General features: G+C 35.5%; 1 protein-coding gene across 1 annotated transcript in view; it reads left to right on the top strand.

The window, feature by feature from the left end:
* LOC134528287 (sortilin-related receptor-like) overlaps positions 1–26,902 on the top strand; it is a 121,888-nt gene that overhangs the window by 69,648 nt on the left and 25,338 nt on the right. Inside the window, exons 21-25 of the mRNA XM_063361782.1 lie at positions 9,890–10,096; positions 14,621–14,784; positions 19,264–19,552; positions 22,396–22,610; positions 26,058–26,298. Of these exons, the coding sequence (XP_063217852.1) occupies positions 9,890–10,096; positions 14,621–14,784; positions 19,264–19,552; positions 22,396–22,610; positions 26,058–26,298 (1,116 nt within the window). The remainder of the gene's footprint in view (positions 1–9,889; positions 10,097–14,620; positions 14,785–19,263; positions 19,553–22,395; positions 22,611–26,057; positions 26,299–26,902) is intronic.

Here is a 26,902-nt window from a genome sequence, read left to right as displayed (position 1 = left end):
AATTTTGCCATTTACTAAAAAAAAAAAAATAACTGGTGAGAATTTTTGTGAACATTTGTGTCAAAAAATTCACCTCTTGTAATGAAAAAAAATCTTGCCAGAACTACAAACCGCCCCTTAATATTTATGAATATGAAAGAAAAAGTAATGTAAAGTAATTTAACTTAAATAAATAATATATGCTACTCTGTAAATTGTAAATTAAATTTAAAATATTTTATGGTGCAAATTTCTTGAAAATAAAAAAAGTAAAATAATGACATTTTATAACAATAAAATCAAAAGTAAACATAATCAGGCATGAGCTTGGCCAAAGTGCAATTTTAACTAATTTTATAATTTTGAATTGTGAGTTGCTTTTTATCTTAAGTATTCTTACAGTAGAGAGCCTTATATTTGAATTTGTCTTATTAAGGTTGATTACATTCGTGGCTGAATTACATTTAAGGTGGTATACAATTTGAGGTTATATTACATTTAAGGTTTTATAACATTTGAGTCTGTATTCCATTCAACGTTGTATTTAATTTGAGGTTGTGTTACATTCAAGGTGGTCTTACATTCACGTTTGTCTTACTTTCGAGAGCTTTTTATCATATTTAATTAAATCCTAAAATTGTAACGTTGCAAGACCCCTGCCCTCCTAGCTAAATATGGTTCTTTTAAACAATTTACATGAATGTAAATATTTCTTAAAAAGTTTCAATAAGAATATTTTACCGTTTTATGTATTTAAGGGTTGATATTTCACTTGCTATATGCTTTAAGAATGTACCTTGTATTCTAACAGACATTTTCAATCATTACTATTTTTTATGTAATTATTCACAAATAAGTCGCTGTACTAGATTTTTGCTTGTTTTAGCCTACTTTTTCAGGTTTTTCTAAATAAGTTTAATTTTGTAAAGTAATTTGGATTATGATGGCTGATACATAATGTTCTAGAACAATAAATTTGGTGTGGGATGTATTAGAGAAAGGCATAAGAGGCCTGTAAGTGCGAGGGAGAACGAAACAGTAATTCCCCTCAGAGATAGATAAAGACAGGGATTCCCCCACTGTGTGGGAACTATGTGATAACTATGGACCCCAGAAAATGGTAAATAAAACTGGTTCATTTCGGTGTAAAAAAATGACAAAAGCGGTGCAAAAAATCGGTGTAAAAATAAGCAAGCGGTGGAAAAAATCTGTGTAAAAATAAGCAAGCGGTGCAAAAAATCGGTGTAAAAATAAGCAATTGGTAGAGACCCCAAAAAATGGTGAAAAAATTATGCCATTGGCGATGTAAAAAAAACCTCATAGCGGATAGGCACTACAAAGTAGCAGACTCTGCCTTACATCGGCCCACTTTGTCTGTCGTTTCATCACACAAGAATACAATCTGTTTGTCTTCTACAGCGTGCCTTACTGCTTCCTTATTTGCCTGGCCAATTTTTGGGACATAAGTTTCTCCAAGAGTGTTGGCTGATGGCAAATCCCCTGCACCTTAAATGTATACATAACTTACAATATACTTATAAATAGGTAGCATTTATAAGGTTATCGCTGAAAATATTAATGGGCTAATTTGCTCAAAACAATTCTAAGCCAAGCCAAACCTAACCTAACCTTTTCAAGATTATTGCTGGATTACAGAGTCAAACCATCAATCAATCAGTCAAAAATATCTTAAGTGTGCTCACCATTTCACAATGCAATCCATCCTATTTATGTGTTTGTTAATCTGAGGTACTTGCATATTTATTTGAAGTAAAGGTAAGTTGGGCCTAAAGGTAAGTTAATCGATAACATTGTAGGCCTACATATGCTTATGAACTTTTATTAGAGGAGGAAAACATTTCTAAATTATAAAGGTATTTTCTACACTTTATAGAAATCGGTTTATTTATTTTATTCACGCTTAACATTTTCATCAGTTTAAATTATGGTTCGCTTATTCTATGCAATTGTGTGTGATTCGAAAATTATTTTGCTTTGTCTATGATTATGATTTTATCTTTGGTCATAAACCTTAAATTTTATTTTAATTCATTTTCTCTGCATTTGTAAAGAATAGGAGTTTTTATTACTTAATTTCTGGACAAACAGTTCATGTTTTGTCAAAATTTATAGAATCGCATTGTTATTAACAAGATAGAGAAAAAAGGTTCTTTTAGAATGTTCGTCAGTAAGCACGGTTTTAAGTTAGATTCTCCAAATATCTACTACAAGAAATATGACTATATTAAATAATTCAAGCTGGATTGCTGAAAATTGGAGAAGATTTATAGATATTTGCAAGGAATCAAGTGGATTTATATAAAATTATTTACGAAGAATTACCAGATATTATCAGCGAGACCTGAATCATTAGCTGCGGATATCGACATGTATAAAAGAACTTACCAGGAATATATAATTTTGAGGATAATCTCAAATTGACCTGCTAAAGAATAATTGACAAATTCAATGAAGATTTGATTCCCGATTCTACTTCTGTCCTGCCCAACCACGACTGACTGAAGGAAGGTGGAAGAACGTTTCAACGCGACGATGGAGTATCCAGAGGACGATTCGTGAGCCAGTCCGACGACCAGCCCCAGGAGGAGAGGAGTGCGCGAAGGACTGCTTCTACCAGTAACGAGATTGATGGAGGTCGCTGTCCGTTTATCGCGCTGTGCAGTGGTCACCTAGAATTGCCTATTTTCCCTGGTGTGGTTTGCTGAAACCAAGGTTGGTTTGTCCCAGTCCCGTCCCGTCGCTGTATAAACTTTCGTCGTTACGTTCGAGATTTCTATCCACGCTAATCAACAATTATTCATTCAAAGAGACTTAAAGAATTGAAAGTTTAACTAAAAATTGTAACTCCTATTCTGCATATATATTAACTTGGCTAATTTAATTTATCGTATGTTATACCGGGATCCCAGTATTACATAGTTTTAGACGTAGTACATGATTGGAATTCATTTTGGAGTAGTAACTATTTAGTAAGATGTTTATTCTGGTGTAGTATGTTTTCACTGAAACCCAGAGGTTTGCTCACCGACTGATTACTAAACGGCACACACTCATATATACCGTATTTACTCGCATATAGGTCGCCATCGCAGATAGGTCGCACCCATAATTTGAGGTCTTGAATTTGGTATTTAAGATTCCCCCCATATAGGTCGCACCGGTAATTCATTACCGCGCCGTGCGCGGAGAAAGGTCATTGTACTCGATCAGCTGCTGTTACGGCGCGCCTGCTGGCTCTCTTTGTTCACTGAGCTGCGCATGCGCAGTATAACTCACTCTATGCTCCGCCCATCAGCAGCCAGCCAATAGACGCGAGCTTAGCGGAAAAAAATATAAGCTCCACCTCCCGTGTACCAGTTTTGTCCAGTTCTAATACCAGTTTGTTGGTATACGCACCAGTTTTCTCGCTGCCGTGACATGTTCAAGTTTACGTTTATCGTGATGTCTTGATACCAATAATTAATTAATTACGATCCCCAGAAATAAATTATTAGTTTAAAAAATATGCGTCAACTGTACAATACTTCCGAAATTATAAAATACGTATAAAACAGTTACCACGACTCCGCTCATTTTATCTTGTGAAGTTTATGTCTCGTACCAGTATTTCGGCTAAGTTGTGACATAAATAAAGTATCAGAACTTACAAGCAGCCATGTTTGTGTTTACGTTTTTCCCTGTGCATTTTAGATTGTCTCCTGCTATAATTATTCGGACTTTTACACGCCTAGGCTTAAATTATAACATGTTTAGAAATAAAAGCAACTTTTCACGTTATAAAATATGTATATTTTGCGATTTAAAATGTTCATTGCCGACTATAAACGTTACGTTTTTCACGATGTTTTTAGGCCTACTAGCTAATCTTATCTACTCTTAAACTACCCACGGTATTTTCTGGTTGTTTATGGTTGTTACGTGACGTAAATAGCGGGATGGATTCGATTTTTGAGTCGTAATTTGCGTGAAAGTATTGTATTGGACTAAATGGGAACTAAATGGGAACTAAACGGGAACTAAACAGGACCTGAAGAATATAGTGCAAATAACGGGAATACGTAAATAAAGGTAACGTAAATAAGGGGTTTCGATGTATGTGTACATTGTAAATAAATTTGCCTATACCTATATAAACTTCTTTTTCGCATTTTAAAGCAAAATATTGCAAAAAAAAATTCCTCAAAAATTTTTAAAAAATTTTTCTTCACATATAGGTCGCACTTCATTTTTTCCCCATCAAATCTGGTAAAATTGCCGCGACCTATATGCGAGTAAATACGGTAATTTATTTTAGCTTATTGTAACTTTCAACATGAACTAAACTTAAAAGAAGAGATAATTTTTAGTTTTTTTAATCTGAAGTAATTGATTTACATCTTTGCCTAAATATTAATTTGGAAACTTGATTACTACTTTGCACCTGAATTGATGAGTAACTAAAATCCCTGAAAGAATTCCAATTATCTGAGATTAGCAAATAATTTTACTTATACTATAGTGTGACTTATTAATTCTGTGAATCAAATATGTTGTATGATTGTTATGTCAACGATACAACAACACTTTGATAATACACTACCATTTGTTACAGATACCACATACTTTTTTATTTACCACAGATAAAATAGTTACACTAAGAAATATTTTCAGTTTGGAGTCTAGTAAGATTAATTTACACTATTCAATTCATTCATTCTGGCAGGACACCACAGATGTTAGGAAATATACAATAAATAATTAATAATTCCCGTTTGACACATTAGTGGGTTCCGTCCAAAATAAATAAGGCTAACCTTCAACATGGGTGTTAAACCATTCCCTCATAGCTGGATGATCAGCTTTTTCCAAAGGAATGTTAACCTACAGCATCATATTAACAAAATCAGAAACAAATTCTTGTTTTCTGCACTTTCAAGCTTATTTGCTTTATTCATGCTGTCGCCTATCGAGATTTGTTTAGACACGGTAGAATTTGCTCGACAAAATAATTGTCTTTTCTGTTTTGTTTTGTGTGTGTCATTTGCCACATGCTTTTTGCACGTGTCTTTGTGTGTCCAATCAACCCGCACGTTGCAGAACTTGCACATCATAATTTTGTCCCGCTGATCAAAAATATAAAATCCATCAGATTTCATCTCTCTTTCGCGATCAAACATTGTCGAAGTTATCGACATCTTAGCCATAAATTCAATTGTATCACAAAACTTACAAAATGTGGACGGTATTTGTAAACACTCATAGATATGTGCACGAAAAAATTACTGCCATCTTAGCTCCATGCGATTAAATTAGATTAGAAAAATCGACATTAGTGCGCCTTGCGGCAGAAACGACCATTATTCAAAACACGAAAACTGTGGATAGTCAATTTTGTTGTATTGGTAGTGCGCACATATCGATTGTTGACATTTGTTACATTTTGTTTTCATTTGCGATGGCAATATTTACTGCTTGTAAACAGAGTAATAAAAATACGTGGATTTCAGTAACGTGTCAAAACTAAGATAATATCACGGCACTAGTCTTTCAGTCTATGTTTATTTCACGCCTATGTTTATGATGGCGTAAATAAATAGAACTTGCGACATAAGGACATTATTTTGTGCGAAAAAGCGTCTATTTCACGCGAAAATGCGTGAATTTCGTGGGAAAATTCGTGAATTTCGCGCTTCACCATTTTTCGGGGTCTCTAGTAATAACTGCTGTCTCACGGTATGGGAGAGAGAAGGAAAATGTAAAGTCCCTGGCTCTGTGTGTAGAAAACTGTTTTCAAGGTGTGTCGTGTATTCTTATTGGCTTGTAATTTGTAGTGTGAATGAAGCGTGCGTGTGATTGGTCGGTGAGGTCATGTGACTTCTCCTCCCCTGCGTGGAGGAGACGGTGTCATGAGTTCACCAGTCGTCCGTCGATCGCTGCCAGGCGAGGGCGCGTTCGGTGGCTCGCAGGTTTTTGCCAGGTACGGCCGTGTTTGAGGCCGCACAGATTTAGGATATTTCCAGTAAAAGGTTACTGAAGAACTTGATTTACTTTTGTTTTCTTTAATTTTCATTGCCCGAGCTGCAAGCATTATTGGACAGGCGAGTATATGTGTTGAATGAGTGAGTAAAACATTGAAAGTGATTGGATGCGTTTGTTTCGTCTTTCGGACAATAAAACACGAATTAAAAAGTAAGAAAATCTTTTTATTTCATATAACGAACTGTAACAAAATGCCATCATTTTTTTAGTATTTGAAAGTTTCAATTTTCAAGGAAAAATATTCAAAGAAAAATCTTAAATGAAATGAATTAAATTAAAAAATTCAACACTGATAATCTCTTAAGTTTACTAGGTCACTTTCTCCTTCATACCTATACTGTTACCATTCTTCAATGTATTGTGCTTTCAACACTTAATTATATAAATAAAATTATATATGTGTTGATTCTGGAAACTTAGTTTGTCAATCAAACATTTAAAGGGTTAAATGTTTTAACATCATACGAGGGGGGACTAAAAAATAACTGGACTGAGAGCGTGCTGCCATTCGTAGACATAGTACAGAGTTCTGCTAGATGGTGTTAGTAGATACCTTCACTAAATAGCTGCCCAGACGTCGTGAGTTTGTAGGTTAACGTTTGATTATAGTGTTGTTTTTACCTTAACTGTTATTGTGTTCTGCCTGCAAAGTCATTATGGCAGATTAAAAAGAGCAAAGAGTGTTTTTTTAAATTTGGTTTCCTGCTTGAAAAATCGATAATGGAAGCTCATCAAATGCTTCAACAGGGCTTTCAAGGAATATGCTATAAACTGCACACAAGTTTTTCGAGTGGTTTGGACACTTTAAACGTGGTGAGATGAATGGCCTTCAACATCTGGAAACGATGAAAACGTTAAAAAAACCTGCCTAAAATCAAGGATTGTCGTTTTAGGATCTACGAAATTTCAGAAGAGACAGTAGTGAGCTGGAGCTTGTGCCAGTGGATTTTGACTGAGGATTTGCAAATGAGACTTGTAGCGACTAAATTTGATCCTCGCCTTCTCAAACGAGATCAAAAACAAATTCAATTGAATTTGAGCCAGGATTTAAAAAAAAGATTGTAAGTGATCCAAACTTTTTGACCTAAGTCATTACAGGTCAGTTACAGGAGAGTTGGTGTTACGGGTATGACCCAGAAACCAAGCAAGCGTCAAGCCAGTGGAAGACTCCCAACTCCCCTAGACCAAAAAAGGCAAGACAAGTGAGGTCGAATGTTAAGATGATGATTATTGTCTTTTTTGATGTTCGTGGAATTGTGCACTGGGAATTTGTTCCCCCTGGCCAGACTGTTAACCAGAACTTTTATTTGAAAGTTTTAAGACGTTCGCGAGAGGATGTGCGGAGGAAATGCCCGGAACTTTTGCAATCAGGTGACTGTTTCCTTCATCATGTCAACACCCCTGCACACACGGCCTTACGAGTGAGCCGCTGTTTGGCCTCTCAGGGGTGGTCTGTCGTTCCCCACCCTCCATATTTGACAGACTTAGACCCGTGCGACATTTTTTCCGTTCCTGAGAAAAAGAAACATCTAAAAGAGAGGCGTTATGACGATGTGAAGGTGGTAAAAACAGCTTCGCAAATGGCAGTGGAGGATACAAACAGTGGGAAAAAATCACTTGACAAGTGCATCACATCTAATGTAGAGTACTTTGAAGGTGACTGAAGGAATTTCGTAAAAATGGTAATAAATAAATTTTTTGCTCAAAAAATACAGTTTTTTTTGGGCCCTCCTCATATTGTATATTTTTTTCTTGCACGTATCTAGTAGCGGCCAAACGTCTGAGTAGCTGCCAAGCGTCTTGAGTAGTGGCCAAGCATCTCAGTAGCGGCCAATCATCTGGAGTACCGGTCGAGCATCTGAACCGGACATATGTGTTTGCATGCGTGCTCCTTGCTGTCATTGTGTACGTGTTTAAGTCTACGTGGGCATGTGTGAGGCCATCGCGTGCCTAGTGATTTTCATCATTAATTAAAATTGTTAACTCCTCGTTAACTAATCAACATGATTTTCCGGGGTTTTACATTACTCCTACATGATGCGTCTACTTTGTTGTCTGAACTAGGAACACACTTGATCATGTTTCTATCACCTCCAAAAAAAAAGTTTCATAATCTAACTTCATGATCTGAGCAATCCGATTCTCGTGATTCTATTCTGCCTCAGAATGAAGTATTTTCGTTACGTCTAGAACAAGCCGACCAAATGAATGTGTCTAGAACCTCTCCCTCATTAACAGGATCGAGTCCAGCTGGAAGTTTGCTACAAACTACAATGGAAGTCAAATTTGAAGCTCTGAAGTTCGAACATTTAATTTGATTTGTTTTATATTATGATCGATAAATTAAGAAGTGAAAATGCAGTTTTAAAAACTCTCCACATTGTTTCACGCTCTGAAACAGCAGGAATCAAACAAGAACTTATTCACATTAAGCAAATTTTAATATCCAATAATGAAACTGACAACTCGTATAGGCAAGCTTTAATGAAACCACCCAGTACCAAAAAGACAGAACATTATCGTGAGCGTGAAAGTGTCGCAACATCGGGAGTCTCGGATAATGATAGTTTGTCCCTTGACCTACATTTGACGCAGCAGGAAACATGCAGTGTCACAAGTGGCAAAAAATCTATCCAACATGCTGATGATAGTTTCACTGTTGTGCAATGTGCTTGCAAATCTAAAATCGATGCTAACATTGAAACAAAACATGAACAAGATCGCAAAAAAAGCCCATGCAAGCAGGCATAAGGAACATCCCTACTCTTAAGACAGTCAGTAAACAAACCTATTCCCAAAAAAATAAAAGCACTGTTTGTTACTCGTTTCGATCCGTCAGCTAAGGATCATAAAATTGTTGATTACATTTCTAGTGAACTAAATTTATCCCATGTTAAAGTAGCTAAACTACAAACAAAATTCAATTCCTATGCTTCCTTTCACATTTCCGTTCTTGAAGAGGAATTTAAAAGAATCATTAACGTGTTCTGGCTTAGCGGGTGCTTAATTAGCCCGCTTTACAGGAAATTACACCGTGAAAAAATTGCTGGTAAGGTCTCAACGTCTGGTAATCTCTGTGAATCCGGTTTAACCAATCCCAAACCTGTTCCAGCCTGTACATTCATTTTGACTTCTACCCAGGTGCTTGGAGGAGCATCGTTATTTACCTCTGTGATTGCTAATCCTACTGAGCGAGAATTATTTTATCAAAACGTCAAAAGCATTAGAACAAAATCTATTGAGTTCTTTGAAAATCTTGTCAACTCCTATCTTGATATTATTTGCCTTACTAAAGCCTGGTTCAATGTATTTAGCATAAATTTACACTTCTGATCAGTATATCATTTTTTAAATGACAGAAATGCACTCCTTACTTCGAAAGAATGAGGTGGTGGTGTATTTAAGTTTTCTTTATATTATTCAATTGTATTTCAATAATTATTTCATACTCTGTTGTTGTATTGTACCCTCTTATATACTATAAAATGTATAAATGTCTTTCTACCATTGTTAATCATAATTATTCTTGTATAGGATTCATTATTTGATTGTTTATTCTGTCCATGTCCACTGTTTGTTTTGTACTGGGGTCTTGTTCTATTGTTTTTCTGTGTTGTTTTTGTATTCTCGTACACACCTTTGCAACCTCTTTACTAGGTGTTGGTGTGCATGTCCCAATTGTAATAAATAAATAAATAAATAATTTATTTAGAACCTAGATTTGGATTCAAGGAGTATATTGGAGTTACTCTCATCCTCATTTCAAGGGCATCAGATATCGGATACCATTCTGTACAACAATGTGAAAATAGTATTATTCAGAAGAGGAAGATTTCCGACTCAGTGTGTGCTTGATGGATTTTGCTTGCAGACACGTGTATTCTCTCGTCGTCTGTGTGCGACGGCAGAAGGGACTGCGAGATGGGGGAGGACGAGAACAACTGCCCGTGGTACAAAAAGTGCAGCGAAGATGAGTTCATGTGCAGGAGTGACGGCAACTGCGTCCCACTGACCAGTTTCTGCGACGGGCGCCCGGACTGCCCTGACAAATCGGACGAGTTCAACTGCGACTTGCCGGGTGAGTTTGTTTTGGAGAGATTCTGGTAATGATGCTTGTTTGTTCGTTGGTGTGAATCATTGAAAATCAATTTAATTTTACAATTTGTTTATTGATGAATGTATAACTATTACACTATTGTGGGAAATACAGTAAACTCTCTCATTAATACTTTACAATGGACCACTTAAAAAAAAAAAGGGTGTGTGTACTTATGTACGCGCATGAGAAGTTATACTTCTTTGGCATCATTAAAAAATAGTTTTTAATTGCATGCAAATAATTAATTACAATAAAATAATAAAAGGTCTGGAAAAAGATAGTCAACACAGTCAATAAAGTTCAGTTTAAATTTGAAAAATTAAATAAATAAAATTTAGAGAATAATAAATATATATGACATAATTTGTAGTAGATATTATAAGATTCTTAATTTTAAATATTTATTAGTTATTATTTAATATTTTAAAAGAAATACATTTAAATTTAATAATAAATTCAAAAATTTAATTTAAGTTTATTCATTTTTAAAATATTTATTATTTTCTTAATTTAATATTCACTTTTCATTTTTATCAAAAAGTTTTCATTAAATTTGTTTATTTATTTTTATAAATATTTATTATTTATATTTATTTTTATTTAATAATTAATATTAAAAATTAATAATTTATTTTGATGTTCGATTTTAATTTTTATCACAAATGTTTTATCAAATGTTTCATTAATTTTTTTCTTTATTTTGTAAATATTAAATAACCAATAATAAATATTTAACATTAATAATTTATTAATATTTAGTATTAATTATATTAAATAATAATATTTTAATTTATATCAATAAATAATACATACGGATAGTTAACCTCAATTATATTGGAGCACTTGATAAAGTATATAGGCAAAATTTTTTTTACTAATATTTACGAATAGTAAATAATATTAAACAAAATATTCAATTTAAATCACTACTGAATATAATTTATTAGCACATACAGTAGAATCCCGCTGATGCGACCCCTTACGGTTTCCGGAAAAACGGACTTATAAACGGAATGGTCGCAATAGAGAATTTGGGGTGTCACCGCATCGTCGGATACATACACGCGAATGCCGCTGAGGCAGTGCCTAGCCGAGCTTGGCGCATCCACTATCGCACGAAAAGCCGTCTCAGCTGTCATGTTATCTTACTCGCCCGCACGAAAAGCCGCTGTGGTAGCTTCTGCGAGAGCGTAAGAAACTCGTCCGGCCAGGCTGGCGGTAGCGGCAGCTTGACGTCATACGTCATACGTGACGTGACGCTTACCTCTCCATCCCCTGCCAATTCTTCAAGGTTAATCCCTCCCAGAGCCACAAACCATGTGAAACACCCCCCCCCCCCCCCCCCTTTTACCAACTAACATTTCAACACATTCCCTCCCTTTTCAACCTTCTAAGTGAGAAACTGTCAGCATCCTCCTCCCCTCCCACAACGCGTGCGACAAAAGCCAGGTTGTATAGTCCATTCTCGATAAAATAAATATTTTTATGGCCTTATACGACTGTCCTTCGCCGTTAATAAATACTTTATAAGTTATTATGATACAATTTGTTTCTGCTGAAAAATCACTAACACCTCAAATTTTATTGAATAGAAAAAATTAGCAGGGCCGTAAATATATTTATTTTACTGCATAGTTACTTTTCCATCTGCATTCCAACGTGTTTTTTTTTTTTTGTTTTTTTACACTGTGAAGGGACGTGGAAAAGATAATTTCTTGAGCTGTCAAAATAAACATCGCTGACGGCAAGGGCGGGAGCGTATTCTGTCCGTATGTCGCTGTGATTATCTACTCCAAAAACATGTCACAGCATTTCAGGATAGCATTGTTCTTATATCTTTCGTTTATAGCCGAATGTTTTCTATCTGATCCACACAAGTTCTTTCGCCACGTTTTGAACGAAAATAACCACTAGCCGGCTAGCATAGCCGAACTCGCGTGACGCGAATTTACTTAGCGCGAGTATTTATCGGAACCCATTGTTCGGGGTATGCGAGTCCGAGGTGTATAGCATAATTCCACGCAATTTTTTTTTTTGTTTATCTGCGAATGTGCGAAGTCAGCGATGTTATAGAAAAATAGCCGAGAACCAAACACCTGGCGACGTCGTTAACACAGTGAACACAGCTTTGTGTGATCAGTGACACCTGAGATGCAGCTGGCAAGTACACACTAACCAGTCGCAAGACAATGGCACGGGACCGGGATGGCAATAGACGCGCGCGTAGATGCTATCAGGTGATGCGCGCAGTTTACCATTATTGGCTAGCGTGGACAATCTAGAGGGGTGGTATCTATTTTTAGCCGTCTTTCGTATGCCTGCCTGCTTACAGTACAGCTCTCGCTAAGATAAACGTGAACACATAGCGCCCAACAAAGTGTAACAGACTTGTTTTTCAGCCGATATTTCTCAAATTTTTGACTTTCTCTGCTCAAATTTTTCACGGTTTCAAAAAATGGTCGTATAAATGGAATGGACGCATCAGAGGGGGGTCGCATCGGCGGGATTCTACTGTATATAATTCACACTTGTATGAAACTAAAACACGTGTTATGAATGTAGAAACTAGAAACATGTGGATAAATATTATAAATATGAAAACAATGTTCTGAGGCGACGAGCGTGCCAACATGCGCGACTAATAGAGGTTCTATTTCTATTTTGTTGGTAGCTTTTTTTCGAGACTTAATGAGCGGTTTAGCGAGTAGCTTCAACCTGTTAATTTTGTGTTACAGTGATGCGCGCGCATCTTAAAATTTCACTCTCGTCATTTTTTCATAACGCACCTAAAAAAGTATAACCACAAAAAAAGTAAAAAAAAATACCTACCGCCGAGTTTTGAACCACATCTCTTCAGCATATTGACTGCGCAGTATAACCACTGCTCTGACAGAAGGTTACGAGGAAAATGTGTATTATGTTTGATGTAATACCAAAATAATGTGTTTTTTTTAAACATTGGAATTTACTCTTTACTATGACTATTTTAGTTTACCAAAATAAATTCCATGGTAATTTCACTATAATAATTTTCATTTGGCACACCAATACGTTTGGTATGTTCCCTAATGTGGTTTTATGTTCATACATGTGGGTCTGCCATCTTCATGTGAAAATGTCGTCACATGGTGCGTGCGCAGCTTCAACCTGTTAATTTTGTGTTACAGTGATGTGCGCGCATCTTAAAATTTCACTCTCATCATTTTTTCATAACGCGCCTAAAGATGTATAACTTCAAAAAGTGAACTGAGGGAAAGATTAGACTAAGGAAATTAATGGGGGTGTGCCAATAAAATTTTCAAATACTGTCTAATCCTTAGTATTTAAACAATTTTAATTTTTGGAGGAAAAAGATTTGAAGAAAAAGATTCAAGGAAATAAAGCTAATTAAAAAATTCAACTCTGATAACCTTGGAAGTTTATTAGGTCAGTTTTTTTCCTTCATACCTGTCATGTCGCCATATCTCAAGATATTGTACTTTTAACATGTATTTTTATAAATTAAATTAAAATATGTATTGTTTCTGGAAACTTAGTTTGTGTAATAACCTTTTAAAGTTTAGAAAGTTTCAACACCATAGTTAATTTTATTTTTTTATCCTTGACACCTAAATTAGGGTTCGAGGTTTATATTTGAGTTACTCTCTGGGATTCAAATTCTAGATTTGGATTCAAGAAAATTGGTATTTGATTCATCACTAGAAATTAAACTTCGATTGCACTGTTTAAAATCCCTATTGGAAATTTTTTTGCTGTGCCATTGAAAAACAGTGTTAAAAAAACTATCCGTAAATTTTTTTGTAACATCGTAAATTGAGACCTTAGTATATCATTTATTGATATTCTCTTATACGTGTTGCAAATCTATGAGGTTAAATGGCATCAGTTTTCAAATGTTTTGAAAGGGGAGCATTATTTTTGGGAACATAAAACTAAATTAGGTTTGTATGCAAACAAAATTGTACAACTAAAATCTTTTTAAATTGTGAGTTAATGTACATACATATTGAGATGTAAATATGAGATTACAATGTATCTGCTTACAAGGGATGTAACTATTTCTAAGTGCAGATTACTGAATGCAGCTGCTATTATCTAATTTGATGAGATGGGTAATGAATAAGAATGTAAAATGTAAAATAACTGAGCACCTGAAAAACATGTTTCGCAAAATTAATGCTCTAGAATTAAAAAAATTAAAAAAAAAGGTTAATATAATATTTTTTTTAGCTTCCATTGAAAGTTTAAAATGGTATATAACATTAAAATTGGCATTTTCCTGTAAATAATAGATTCATTTTGTATAATTTTTAATTTGGCTTCACATACATAATAAAAACTGTCCCAGTGATGTAAAAAGTTGCTAAAAAATTTATCATAAGAGCCTTAAAAAAAGCCTTCAAATATGTTCACCAGGTTTCTAACTGATTAAACCAAGTGTGAATAAGTACTAAACCCACGTTCCGCAAGTGTTTGAATAGCTGGGATTTTGTGTGACGGAAGGAGGTGCAACTCCGGCCACACCGAGCTGTCAGAACGGGTTCTTCCCGTGCGACGTGAAGAAGTGCCTGCCTCTGTCGAAGATGTGTGATGGGAAGCAAGATTGCGACGACAGCTTCGACGAAGGTTCGAACTGCAGCAACGGCACTCACCAGAGAGAGTACCAGGTGTGTGCAAAGCACTGTATACACACACACATATGTTTTATCGCATAATCGTCACACTATTACTTTAGGGCATCAAAATTTGGAGAAAAAATTCTCGCTTAAACTTCGCATGATGTTTTGGGTCCCACTGTTAAATTCCGAGTACTTTGAGTAGGTAGTTTCCTTGTTTAAAACTGTGTTTTTTAAAGTTTAAAGTTTAAATCTAATATTAATTTGGATAAGTTAATTAATAGAAATACAAAGTTGTCTGATGGTTAAATTTTCTTTTAAAGATGTTTTCAAAGCTTATAACCTTTATCTGTTTGTGTTCATTGCCGCTGTGTACTGTTTATAAAAATGTAGCCAGCGCTAGTTAGCATAATTCATGTTTGGTTATGTTGATTCCTGTTTGTATAGAGTGCATGCACGTAGTCTAATCTCAAAATTGATAGCTCACTGATTACATGCAATGCGCACGCTCTGTCTAGTGTCGAGTTAACTACATTTAATAGCCCACACTCTTTCGTGGGAATTATGTATTATGATGATAAATATGCGTTAGTTCCAGCTCACGTTCAGGTCACAGTTTTCGTTTTTCTATTTAAAGTTGGCAGACAGATTTTAAGATGACAGGCGTCCTGGCAATAAATAATTACTGCCCTCTAGTGAGTAAAAATTAAACTAATATGGCGGCAGAGCCTTCTAGCAGATGAAAACAATATCTCAGATCCAAGATGGCGGCCTCAAGCTGTTGGCATTAGTGGTGGAGGTTATTCAGCCGGTGGCTTCCGTGGAGAAAGGATCCGTCACCATTTTTTTTTATTTGCCCTCACCAGGTTTCAACCAAGGAATCCGTGTTCCGTGATTTGTGTTTTTCATAAAATTTTATTAAAATAGTAATAAAATATTTTTTTGAAAATTTTTTTTTTATTTTTTTTTTTTACAATTTCTATCCAAATAATTACGGATTTTCAAGATGGCAGTTGTGCTGTCATAATATCAAAATGGAGGAATATATTTTTATTAAAAATTTTAATAATCAATTTTTTTATTTATTTAACTTTCTTTTGTTTCCATATTTCTATCTTAATATTAACGGATTTTCAAGATGGCCGCAGTAATGAAAATTGCAATGGTTGCATAACAATTCAAAATAGCGACGATGGTTTCCTAATTGTCTAGATTATGACCTCAGTGGCCTATGGTGACTTGCCCATGGGGGATTTAAGCCACTATGGGGACTTTTCGAGCCATTGACATGTTTTGAGGACTAATACTGGAATTTTTCCCTCAAAGTAGGGTCATTTTTTATATATATTTTTTTGCATAATTTTTTTCCCCTAAATACTGGAAATTTTGGTGGATTTTGGCAGACTTTTGGCAAATTTTGAGAAATTTTAAATAAATTTTGAAATTTTTGGCATATTTTGAGTCAAGACTGTGTTCAAGGTCATCCAAAATGGCTGCCGTGATATCACAGTTCAAGATGGCGAACGGGTCCTCCTGTTTACTCCTGTAGCCTGATCGACTATTATATCCCGTGTTTTATTGCTTAATCGTCGCACATTTTATACTAAAATCAAGTTTGAAAAGTAGGGGTCCAACGTTTATGCGAGAAACAAAAATTTTGTTAGGTAAAGTTATTCATAAAAACAAAACCCATTCATGGAAAGTACGTTTATTTAAAAAGTGAAGTATAAAAGAGCACACCAAACAATTTATATTAATAAGTAGAGACCTGCAAAATTCGCAGATTCATTTCGTGATATGCTACAATTCAAATAATTATACCTTAGCGCTGCTTCTGCAATTGGTTCACTGTTAATCTGGAGTAATGAGGGCCAATTAGAGACCCTTGCTCAAAGAAGTGTCGAATCACAGACACTTGGTCGAGACGACTCACAAGTCAGCAGCCAATGAACAGGTGGCATTTGCCCGAGTGTGTAGAGTGTAGTGGAGTCTATCCTGGAGGTCATTGAATCCGCGAATTTTGCAGGTCTCTTTTAATAAGTCATGCAACAAAAACCTTTTTTTTTCAACTTTAAACAGAAAAACAAAATTTGTGACCCGAACGCAAGCCACTTGAATATGTGACGTGAACTAACGTGTAACTATCGTCGTAGTACACACCACGAAAGAGTGCGGGCCATCAGATGTAGTTAAATCGACACTCGACAGATAATGCACATTGCATGCAATCTGCAAGATACCAATATCCGACTACAAGTGCGCGCTCTATACGGGAAGAAACATAACCAAACATGAATGATGCCAACTAGCGCTGGCTACACCGCAGCGATGCAGACGATCAGATAAAGGTTATAAAGTTTAAAAATGTCTTTAAAAGAAAATTTACACATTAAACAACTTCGTATTTCCATTAATTAAATAAGTAAGTGGTAATGTCACAATAAATAATAGATTTCTACTTTAAAATACATTGTTTTATACGGAAAAAATACCTACACAAAGAGCTGGGACTCTAATAGCGGGACCAAAAAAATCATGCAACGATTACGCGAGAGGTATTTTTATCCAAATTTTGACCACCTAAAATATGGGTGTGACGTTTATGCGATAAAAGTTGCACAGTATGAAAACTCTATTTATTTATTTTTTTGTTTTTTTTATACTTCCCCCAAAATCTAGATGGTTTAATATCAGTTTTAATACACTTTCTTATAAGGTCATTATTGTACATATTTGGCTGAATTTTCTTGCTTACTGATAGAGTTGTATCGGTAATGTCAACCATGCATTGGTTGGATTTGACCTTTGTCACAGTAGAGAAAAGTGTTTAAGTACTTGGAACATCTCTGTAAGATGGATATAAATAAATGCATATTATTTTCACGTGTGTTACTAGCTGATTCTGAGAACGCACACTTGTGATCCTCTAAGGATGTCATGGAGGTGGCGTAGTGGTAATACACTGGTCTCCCATTCATGAGGACCCGAGTTCGAATCCTGACTCTAGGTTTCAGTGGTTTTCAAAGATTACTCCAAGAAATTCTAGAATGGTATTTACTACATAGGCTGAATAATATCATCCCTTATGATCTGTTTACAGGTTGTTTACAGGTCACGAAAGTCACGAAAAAGTCTTGAAATGAACAGTAATGGCTCTAGAAGCCATAAAACTTTAATTTCCAGCTACCTTTTGCTAAAATTTTGTTTTTTGACTTCTGACTTTATAAGTTGCACATTTAATACAAATAATTGGGGAGTGTTTACTTAAATGAAGTGGTAATTATTCCTGAAAATTTTTTAAAATTTTATAATTTAAGAAAATTTATATTTCTTGCATATAATAGATCTGTTTATTACATTTACTCATGTTTAGTTCTGCTTGTTAAATACATAAATATCATACCACCTTTTGATGTAAAAGACGTTGAAAGAATGTTTTATTAAAGGTCCTGAAAAATTCCTGAAAATGTTTAGTGAGTAAAAGGTAGACATCAGGTTTAGTTTAGTACAGTGAAACCTCATTAATAAAAACTATGTCAATACAAAACTCTCATTATTCAAAGTGTTCTCATAGTCCCTACAAATTACTTAGGAGTTATGTACTGAAGTAATTTGTAAATTAAAAAATGTTTTTGTTAGAAGGGTTGGTTAACGCTAAAGAAACAGTGTGAAGTATCAACTAAAATAATACTGATGCCATTGTTTCGGTTCATGTTAAAAATTTTATTTTTCAAAATGAACGGAAATTATAAAAAAAAATTGTAAATTTTGTGCAGTATAACTCTGTGTACAACATTTAACTTAATTTGAATTTTTTTCAGAAATCATGTACTTTAGATCTATAACAGTTTATAAACTTTCTATTTTTCTTGCTTTATTAATAATCTTACATATGTTCATTCATTCTTTTAGTAATATTATTTCATTAGCTTGGTATTAACTTTTTATTTATAATTTTAATTTTATCATTGTAGTATGAGATCTCTGGTTTTGCTGTCTTTTTTCATCCTTTTTTTCTGTTTTATTGTTTTTTTAGGGTATGGTGTTAATGTGTGTTGTGCTTATCAAAAAAAAATATTTTTTTTCTATCTTAGATATGACATATTATAATTAATTAAATAAATAAAAAAATTAATTTTGTAATAATTTGGTTATTGCAAAGTGACAGAAAGATGGTTGCTTTAGGTTTGCATGATTGAGGTTTGACATGAGGCCATGGGCCTCTCTGGTAAGTATATTTAGGGGGGGACATGGGATGTAAATATATTTGGCGAAGAGAAGTAAAAATATACAAATAGAATGTATTGTATGTAATGTAATAATAATAGAAACAATGTAATGATAATAATGTAATGTTGATTGAAGAATTGTTTAGAATGAAATGAAGGGGGAAAAAAATACCCTGGAGTGCTATTGTGTTTCCTCCACAAGGAATTTTTGGAGGGGACATGTCCCCCCCCATCCCCCCCCCACCAGTGAGGCCCATGCATGAGGCGAAAGCGGTGCGAGCGCACGGGGGAATGCCCGCAGGTGAACTTGAGGGTCCAGGACCTGCTGACCAACGCCTCCAGCCTCACCCTGACCTGGTGGCCGGACAGCTCGCCCAGCGTCTCCCAGCTCGAGTACCTGCCCTCCATCTGCGAGCAGGACGGCGCGGAGCTGTGGGCCAACGGCACGGCCTGGCAGACGGACGTGCGCTACCGCTTCACGGGTCTCAAGCCCTACACCGGCTACAAGATGACCGTGTACGTCAGGGAGAAGGAGTCGAAGCGGGAGTACCGCCCGGCGCAGACCGTGAACGCCATCACGGCCGAGGGAGGTGAGAGTCGGGTTCGTGCCCACGCAGTCCTGCACTTTCAAGACCACCAATATTATTGAGTTAGCGACTCCGCCAGACTGTCAGAAGTTGCTGTAGTTTTAACGGGAATGCCGTAAACCCGCCCCTCGACGTATCGCCAAAATTCGTTCCAGGAAAGCAGAGAGCTAGTCAAAACAGCGCTAATCAGATACTTTTTTTTTTATAAGAGTGTATGTCAGTCAGAATAATTTTGTTTTCCAGTCAGGTGAATGCTTTGCTGACAAACATTTTAATCAAGAACCTACTTACGTTAAAATCAATTTACGGTACGAATATATGTCAGTACATTTTAAGTACATTTAAATAAATGTTGTGTAACATTTTGAGATTAAACAACTAAAATTTTAAATTTTCAAAAAACGCACACAAAGCTGTACATGATACTTGATACAGCAATCAATAGATTCCTGTGTAAGCCTTACAGAAGTGGAAATGTTATCTAGTAGATTATATACACATTACTTAAATATTACATCACAAATAGTGTCTAGAATTTTACAGTCTGTGTTTATGTATTTAAACATTTTGAGTATTAAATAGGCCTATGCTATGTTCCTGCACAAAACTTTATAGAATTAATTTTTTCCTTTCAGGAGAATTGGCCACTTTGGCCAAATAGTTTGGTAAACATGTAAGAAAGGGTTCCCTAAAAAATTAGTTAATTACAATGATTATAGTACATTTAAAATTTCAGGCTCAAAGTTTTTTTTTTAAATTTCCTATAATTTTGTTTTACTACACATTTTCCGGCCTCTTTCCCATCAAATTGTGTTTATTAGGACGTTAGAACCGTAACACATTTCCTTGACTAATCTTTCCAAGTATTCATTTAACCATTCCCTCATAGCTGGGTGATCTAGCTTCTCTAGGGGACTATTTGCAGAAACAAATGGATGCACTGTATAGCTTGCAAATTTGACTTTAATTTCCTTTGCTCGTTTATGGAGAACAATATTATCCTCGAGTGTCACTTGCCTTTTAACTCCACAACTTGATGGTAATGTTTGACTTTTTTTCTTCTCTAAATGAGATGCTCGCTGTTTGCAATGTTTTTCACGAGTATCTTTCCTTTTCCAATCTACTACACATCATTATCCGCTTTTCTTTATTAAAACCAATGAATCCTTCATGCTCGAATTCTTTAGCTCATTCGAACACTGATACGACCTTAGGCATTGTGAAGTATCAAGTAAACTTCAATCAAAACAATCTGCAACTACCTATTTTCGTTCACATTTACCTATTTACATGGAACATAGGATCTTTTCAAACCTCATTTGGTCATTTCACATGACCGGCGTATTGCGACGTTAAAATCCCATAACCTCTGTGTTATTATTTACAAACAATACAACAACGGAACAGAGATAAGTATCTCTGCAACGGAAACGAATATGGCCAAACGGCTAACTTCATCCACATCCCGCTAGGATCTCTGATAAATGGTTGCCGCTTTCAGGCCGAGTGCTTGGTATTTATTTTGCTTCACCTTATCTATGGCGCATCTCATAATAAAGATGGCTTACGATGTTTTTGTTTACTAAACGAATACTTTTGCGGCAAAAGTATTATTGTGAAACTTAATAAATAAATATTGATATCGCGTTAAAATTCTGACATTTCGCGGATATTTCGTGAAACAACAAGAATATAGCGAATAGTAATGAATTTCGCGGCATCGCCAGTTATTTCGTGAAAACTAAATGCTGTAAAATCAAAATAGGCGTTTGGAAACACATTTGTAAGTGCTTAGAATTAAGTTCCAAAATCGTTAGTAAAATTTCGCGATTTTGTCATTAACGAAATTCGAGTACCTCTAGTAATGCATTGTATTTAATGCTACAGAAGTGCCATTGCTTTTGTGCGTGCACAGAAATAAAATGAAATGAAAATTCATGTAAAAAAAAATGCTTCTTAAATCATATCATAATTTATTGGCGTCGTTACTTCAAAACAGCACAAATTAAAACAGTGTTACTTCGAGGGGCAGGTGTATGTGAAAATTTATAATGCAACCCACTATAAACCAGGAAATTCCATTCTGAAATGAAATCCAACTGTAGCAATAAACTCTGAGCAAATAAAAAATGCCTGCAGCGCAGTACTGCGGCCTGGAGGCCATATCATCAGCCAGAATCCGGCCCAAAAAAATTTACTTGCGAGTGTCTAGGTTGGTGCCGGATTATGGAATGAGCTGTACAACAGAATGCCGAATTAAACTTAGTTGAACTCTCAATCAAATGCTGTTTATAAATAACAGAAGCTCTGAAAATCTTTCATAAATGAATTATATTAGTGGTTGCAACTTGACCCTTAACTTAAGAACACTAAGAAATAATAAAATTACATGATGTAGAGTGACAAAAGCGTTGTAAACGTGGGAGTCGTTACGGCAACATAACTCCCATGATTTCAAGCTCACATGACACACGGTATTATGGTGTCACATGATCCCTTGCTTTGCTGCAGCACATTCTTCTGTGGCTTTCGATGTGAATGGCAGTGTTGTGTCAGATACAGTCATAGCTTCTAGGGACAAACTTGACAAAGGTAATTTTTTTTTTGTTTAAAAAATGTATACAATAGATTATCATTACAAATGCACTCTCTTATGTTAAGTGATTTCACCTCTGATGCTGGGAAATTTGGTTTTAGTGATAGAAGTGAATATTTAAACTGTTGCCTCGCAAAACTTGTACTTTGCGAAGCTCCCCCTTAATATCCCCAAAATGGCTCATACTTGTCCATCTACAAGCAAAAGACAAACACTAAGGTCTTTGGCGATGATTACTTTCCTGTTGCAGTGCCGTCTCCACCGTGGAACGTGCAAGTGAAGCAGCTGAGTGCCTTGCGGGTGAACGTGTCTTGGAACGTTCCTCACAGTCGAAATGGTGTGATCAAGGAGTACACAGTCATGCTGAGCCCCCCTCTGCCCCCCCTGTCCGAGACGGTGGACGGGAGAACCACCCATGCTGTCCTGGAGTCTGCATTCACTCCTGGCGCCAACTACACCTTCTGGGTGAGCGTTAGCCACTGTGTCGTTCAGACGCTGTTTACTAAATATTAAGGATGAGGGCTAGGAACCAAAAGATGCTAGAGAGTTCTGTAGCACTGCTTGGAAACTGTTTGCTGCTCGAAACATTGCAAGCAATAATGCTGATGAGAAACTTTTCACAACTGCTAATCGTCTTCCGCTTATCAACACTGTTACCAAGATGGAAATTATAGAAAGTTATCTTGCACTGCAGATGCAAGTCTCCAATGTTTTGAAAGAAGGGATCACTGCTGACATCTGCCAAATCTTGCAAGGGTTGCAAACTGAACACAGCAACTTTTGTGTCACAAACTTTAGTAGTACTGTGGATACCGGTTACTAATGTGGATAGCGAGAGAGCATTTTCATGATATGGTCAGATATTTTATGACCTGTGTACTGGTTTAAAAATCAGCAACATTGTAATTATGTGGTTCGATATTTCAATGGCCGTGCCTAATTTTATCATTTTTTTTAATGTGTTTCAAGATCGAAATGAACAGGTGTAAAAAAATGGTAATCTTATAACTGCAGGCTAATGGATACAGGCCAACCATTTCAAGCATACTAGGGAACGTTGAACATATAAAATATATTAGGGACATACATATATTTTTTATTTACTGCAAACCATGTCCACTAAAGTGACTTGAATATAAAAACATTCTATACTTTTGTGTTTTGTTTTACCATGCTATTCTAAAGTTAATAAAGTTTATATATACCAATTTATATAAGTAATTCAATAAAAAGTTTTAAAGATTAACTTTTTTGTTTGTTATTTTTCCTACCGATTTTTAACACAGCTAGACAGTTCTTTTTTTATAAAATATTGTACCGCTTTTGCCAATTTATAATGATGAAATTAGTCATATTTATTTACCACTTTTAGGTGGCCCTACTAATAGTTAACCCTGTGAAGTCTTCGGTGTTTGCTATAGAATACATTTTTGGGAAGGAATAACAGTAATAATATTAACAGACCTATCTCTGCCCTAAATGAAGGCTAATTTTCAGTATCAAAAGATACTGTGAGTACTAGTAGTTTCATTTAGATTTTTTCTTTAAACAATACTGTATTTTTTGTGTGTAAATGGTTAAACTGGTTTTTCATGATCACTGTTAGGTATGAAAATTCTGGCTCCAAAATCTTAGGGAGCAGGTAAGAAATATCCATCACTTTTTAATGTTTATTGCTACAACCTACATAGAAACTGTAACTCATAAAATATATTTGAGAGATTCAAATACTTTAGGAAAACCAAATCTGTCCCAGTAAATTATGTCGGCAAATGGAGTTTACAAATACCATGTCACCAGGGGCGAATATTCCGTGAAGCCAAGTGAACTGTTGGGTCTCCTGCTTTGAGGAGGGATAAAAAGTCTTTTTATTCAGATTCTGGTTTTAATGACTCAATCACGTTATTTCAATAACATGACTAATTTTCAAACAAACAAGTGATATTTCTAAGACATCATACTTCACTCTGCTCTATATACTGTGATCTATTGTCATTGTCTCGCTTCTTACGTTGAAGCTCAATCAGTGGTATCTTCATGTTTTCCCGCATCTTTCCAGTTGTACCCGAAATACGCGGCCGGACTGGGAAATAAATCAAACCTGTGCTCTGCTTTCCTTGCACCAGCAATGAATGTGTGATAATTACAAATTAATCTGTAGCTAAGGAATGGGCGTGATATAAAAAACCAGAGAAAGGCACAGTTCTACGCCGTGGATTTTTCGTAAAAAGGGGGTTGTCTGTAAAGTCGGTTTACGGTCGATAATTTTACGTGATAATGTCATAAGAAAACATTGATGAAAAATTGCTTACTTTTTAATTTTCAAATATTTTTTACAGTTTTTGCAAATTTAATTTAAATAATTTGTTTAACTATAATTATGAACAATTAGTTAAAAAGCCCACCTTAACCTGTTTGATATTGTAGAAGATTTTCTCGCACGGTAGTTGGCCGATTCTTGCACGCTCAGCTCAGGCGGAACGTGACAATTTTTCATCCTTGCAGCCGGCGTTCATCGATTTATAAGACATCACGTCAAAAATCATGACTTGTGTTTTCTATAAATTCCGATCATATTCATGAGTCGTATGACATCTTTAATTATTTTGTAATTTTCAATTTAATACAGATTTTCACTTATATTCTGGCGAACATTTTTATTGTCTCAATTTGGGTCCTAGTAGTGCTCCGCAAGTTCTCGCAATGGCACCCCAATCAATGTCCTCTCTAAATGCGTTTTCACGCTGCACCAATTTATAACTTTAAGCAAAGTTAATTCGTAATGAATCACGCGCATGTGCCTACACTGGTACGATGATGTCACAGGCAAAACAAATACTATGCGACAAACATGTATAGATATTGTCTATCCATTGTGGGCACGACAATTTTTGGTGTATTATCATTCTCGTAGTTATTAACAAATAAATCTTACTGTATTTTGTCACACAAGAAAGTTCGATCGACAATCACGAGAGATATTCTCGTAGTTATTAACAAATAAATCTTACTGTATTTTGTCACACAAGAAAGTTCGATCGACAATCACGAGAGAGTAGATGTTTTCACGTCAAAAATAGTGACATCACAGCAACATATTACAGGAAACGTCATAAGATCCTCAGTACGCAAAACTATAGGTTGAAATGCAGTGGAAGTATAAACTCGTCCCTTGGCAATTCTAAACTAGTGCAGAAGAACTTAGAGGCTGGCCTAACTTCCTCCTGCCATCATGGCAAGGTAGAGGGAACATCTTGTTATGGATGGATATCTCTTTCTGACTGGTGGGACTATCTTGATTCAAACTTTGTGAAAAACTATTATACTTTCAATGTTTCAAAATTAATTGTATGTATATACATATATATGCCCTATATAATATAACACTGGTATAGGGGCAGTTCCCTTATTTCATAGTTATCTAAAATCAGTACAGTTAACAAAACAATGATATTATTTTCAGATTAATAAAGAACTACAATAGATTTGATCAACTTGTAAATAAAACTAAATCTGTAGTAATTTAATTCTGTTTTCAGTAACCCATTTAGAATTTCCAATAGCTGGTTTTATTTTAACAAAATAAAATAACCCTATCTTATTACTTTCAATAACTAGTATACGGTATACTCTTTATTGGTATTATGTACCCCCTTATATATTCTAAAATTTATAAACGTATATGTTTTTATCAATTAACTTTTCCTATAGGTTTTGATCGTTTGATTGTGTTTATCTGTGTCAGTGTCCATTGTGTTGATTGTTAGTGTTGTTTACTGTTCTTTGTATCCATTGCGCACGCCACCCTAGCAATCTCTTTAATGGGTGTTGGTGTGCATATCAAAAATTGTGAAATAAATAAGTTATTTGTTACAATGATGTAAGGTAAAATGAATGTGGTTGGTTTTTCAGGTGAGCGCAAAGAACGGCGGAGGCGTGAGCAACGACTCGAAGCCGGCGATCCTGGAGTTTGACGGCAGCGCCATCATCGAGCTGGTGCAAGGGCTGGTGGCGAGCGAGGTGGACGCCCACACGGTCCAGCTGTCGTGGATGAGCCTGGGCAACGTCCCCGGCTACACCGTGAAGATGCGCGCCAACCCCCCGTACCCAGAAGTGATGGATCCGTTGACCGTCAGCGACAACAAAGCAAACAGTGAGTCGGGAGTACGCCGAAACGTTTGTTAACTGTCAATTTTTTTTTTTAAATTTTGTGACTTATTTATGTTTTTACTTTCGACCTACACTGCAGTACAGAGCAAACTTTATAATATCGTCCATTGGCGGAAGGGGAGAGACGGGCAAAGTGGCCGTGGTGGGCAAAGTGGTCACAGAGGCCAAGGAAGCCATGAAGTGCTGCCCATAGCCTAGGGAACGCCTAAAATTATTCCCCTCTCAATGCTGCCAGTCGCTTCGAGAAGGCCGTTCACGTTAGCGTGTTTTTTTTTCTCAAATTTTAATATACAATTTTTGTGGTTTTTAATCATCCTGATATAAGGTTAAGTGCTCAGTTTTGTGTATTTTTTATTATTGTGAAAACAAGTCACTCGTCATTTCTCGAGGAAATTGTTTTGAAAGTTTTTAAACTATTAGAAACAGCTCTGATAAAAATGGACCTGATTTTTGACAAGGAATTTTATTAAACACCTGTCATCTTGTTAAAATTTCACTAAACATTTAATACTATAAAGTTTCCTCACACTTTAAGGTTTATACTTCTGTGGTATTACTAAAACATGAATCTGAAACATTTTAAAACT

Source organism: Bacillus rossius, chromosome 1 (assembly GCF_032445375.1).
Source record: "Bacillus rossius redtenbacheri isolate Brsri chromosome 1, Brsri_v3, whole genome shotgun sequence".
NCBI classification, from domain to species: domain Eukaryota; kingdom Metazoa; phylum Arthropoda; class Insecta; order Phasmatodea; family Bacillidae; genus Bacillus; species Bacillus rossius.
Note: the sequence above shows the minus strand (reverse complement) of the source record. Positions and strands in the feature narration are given on the sequence as shown.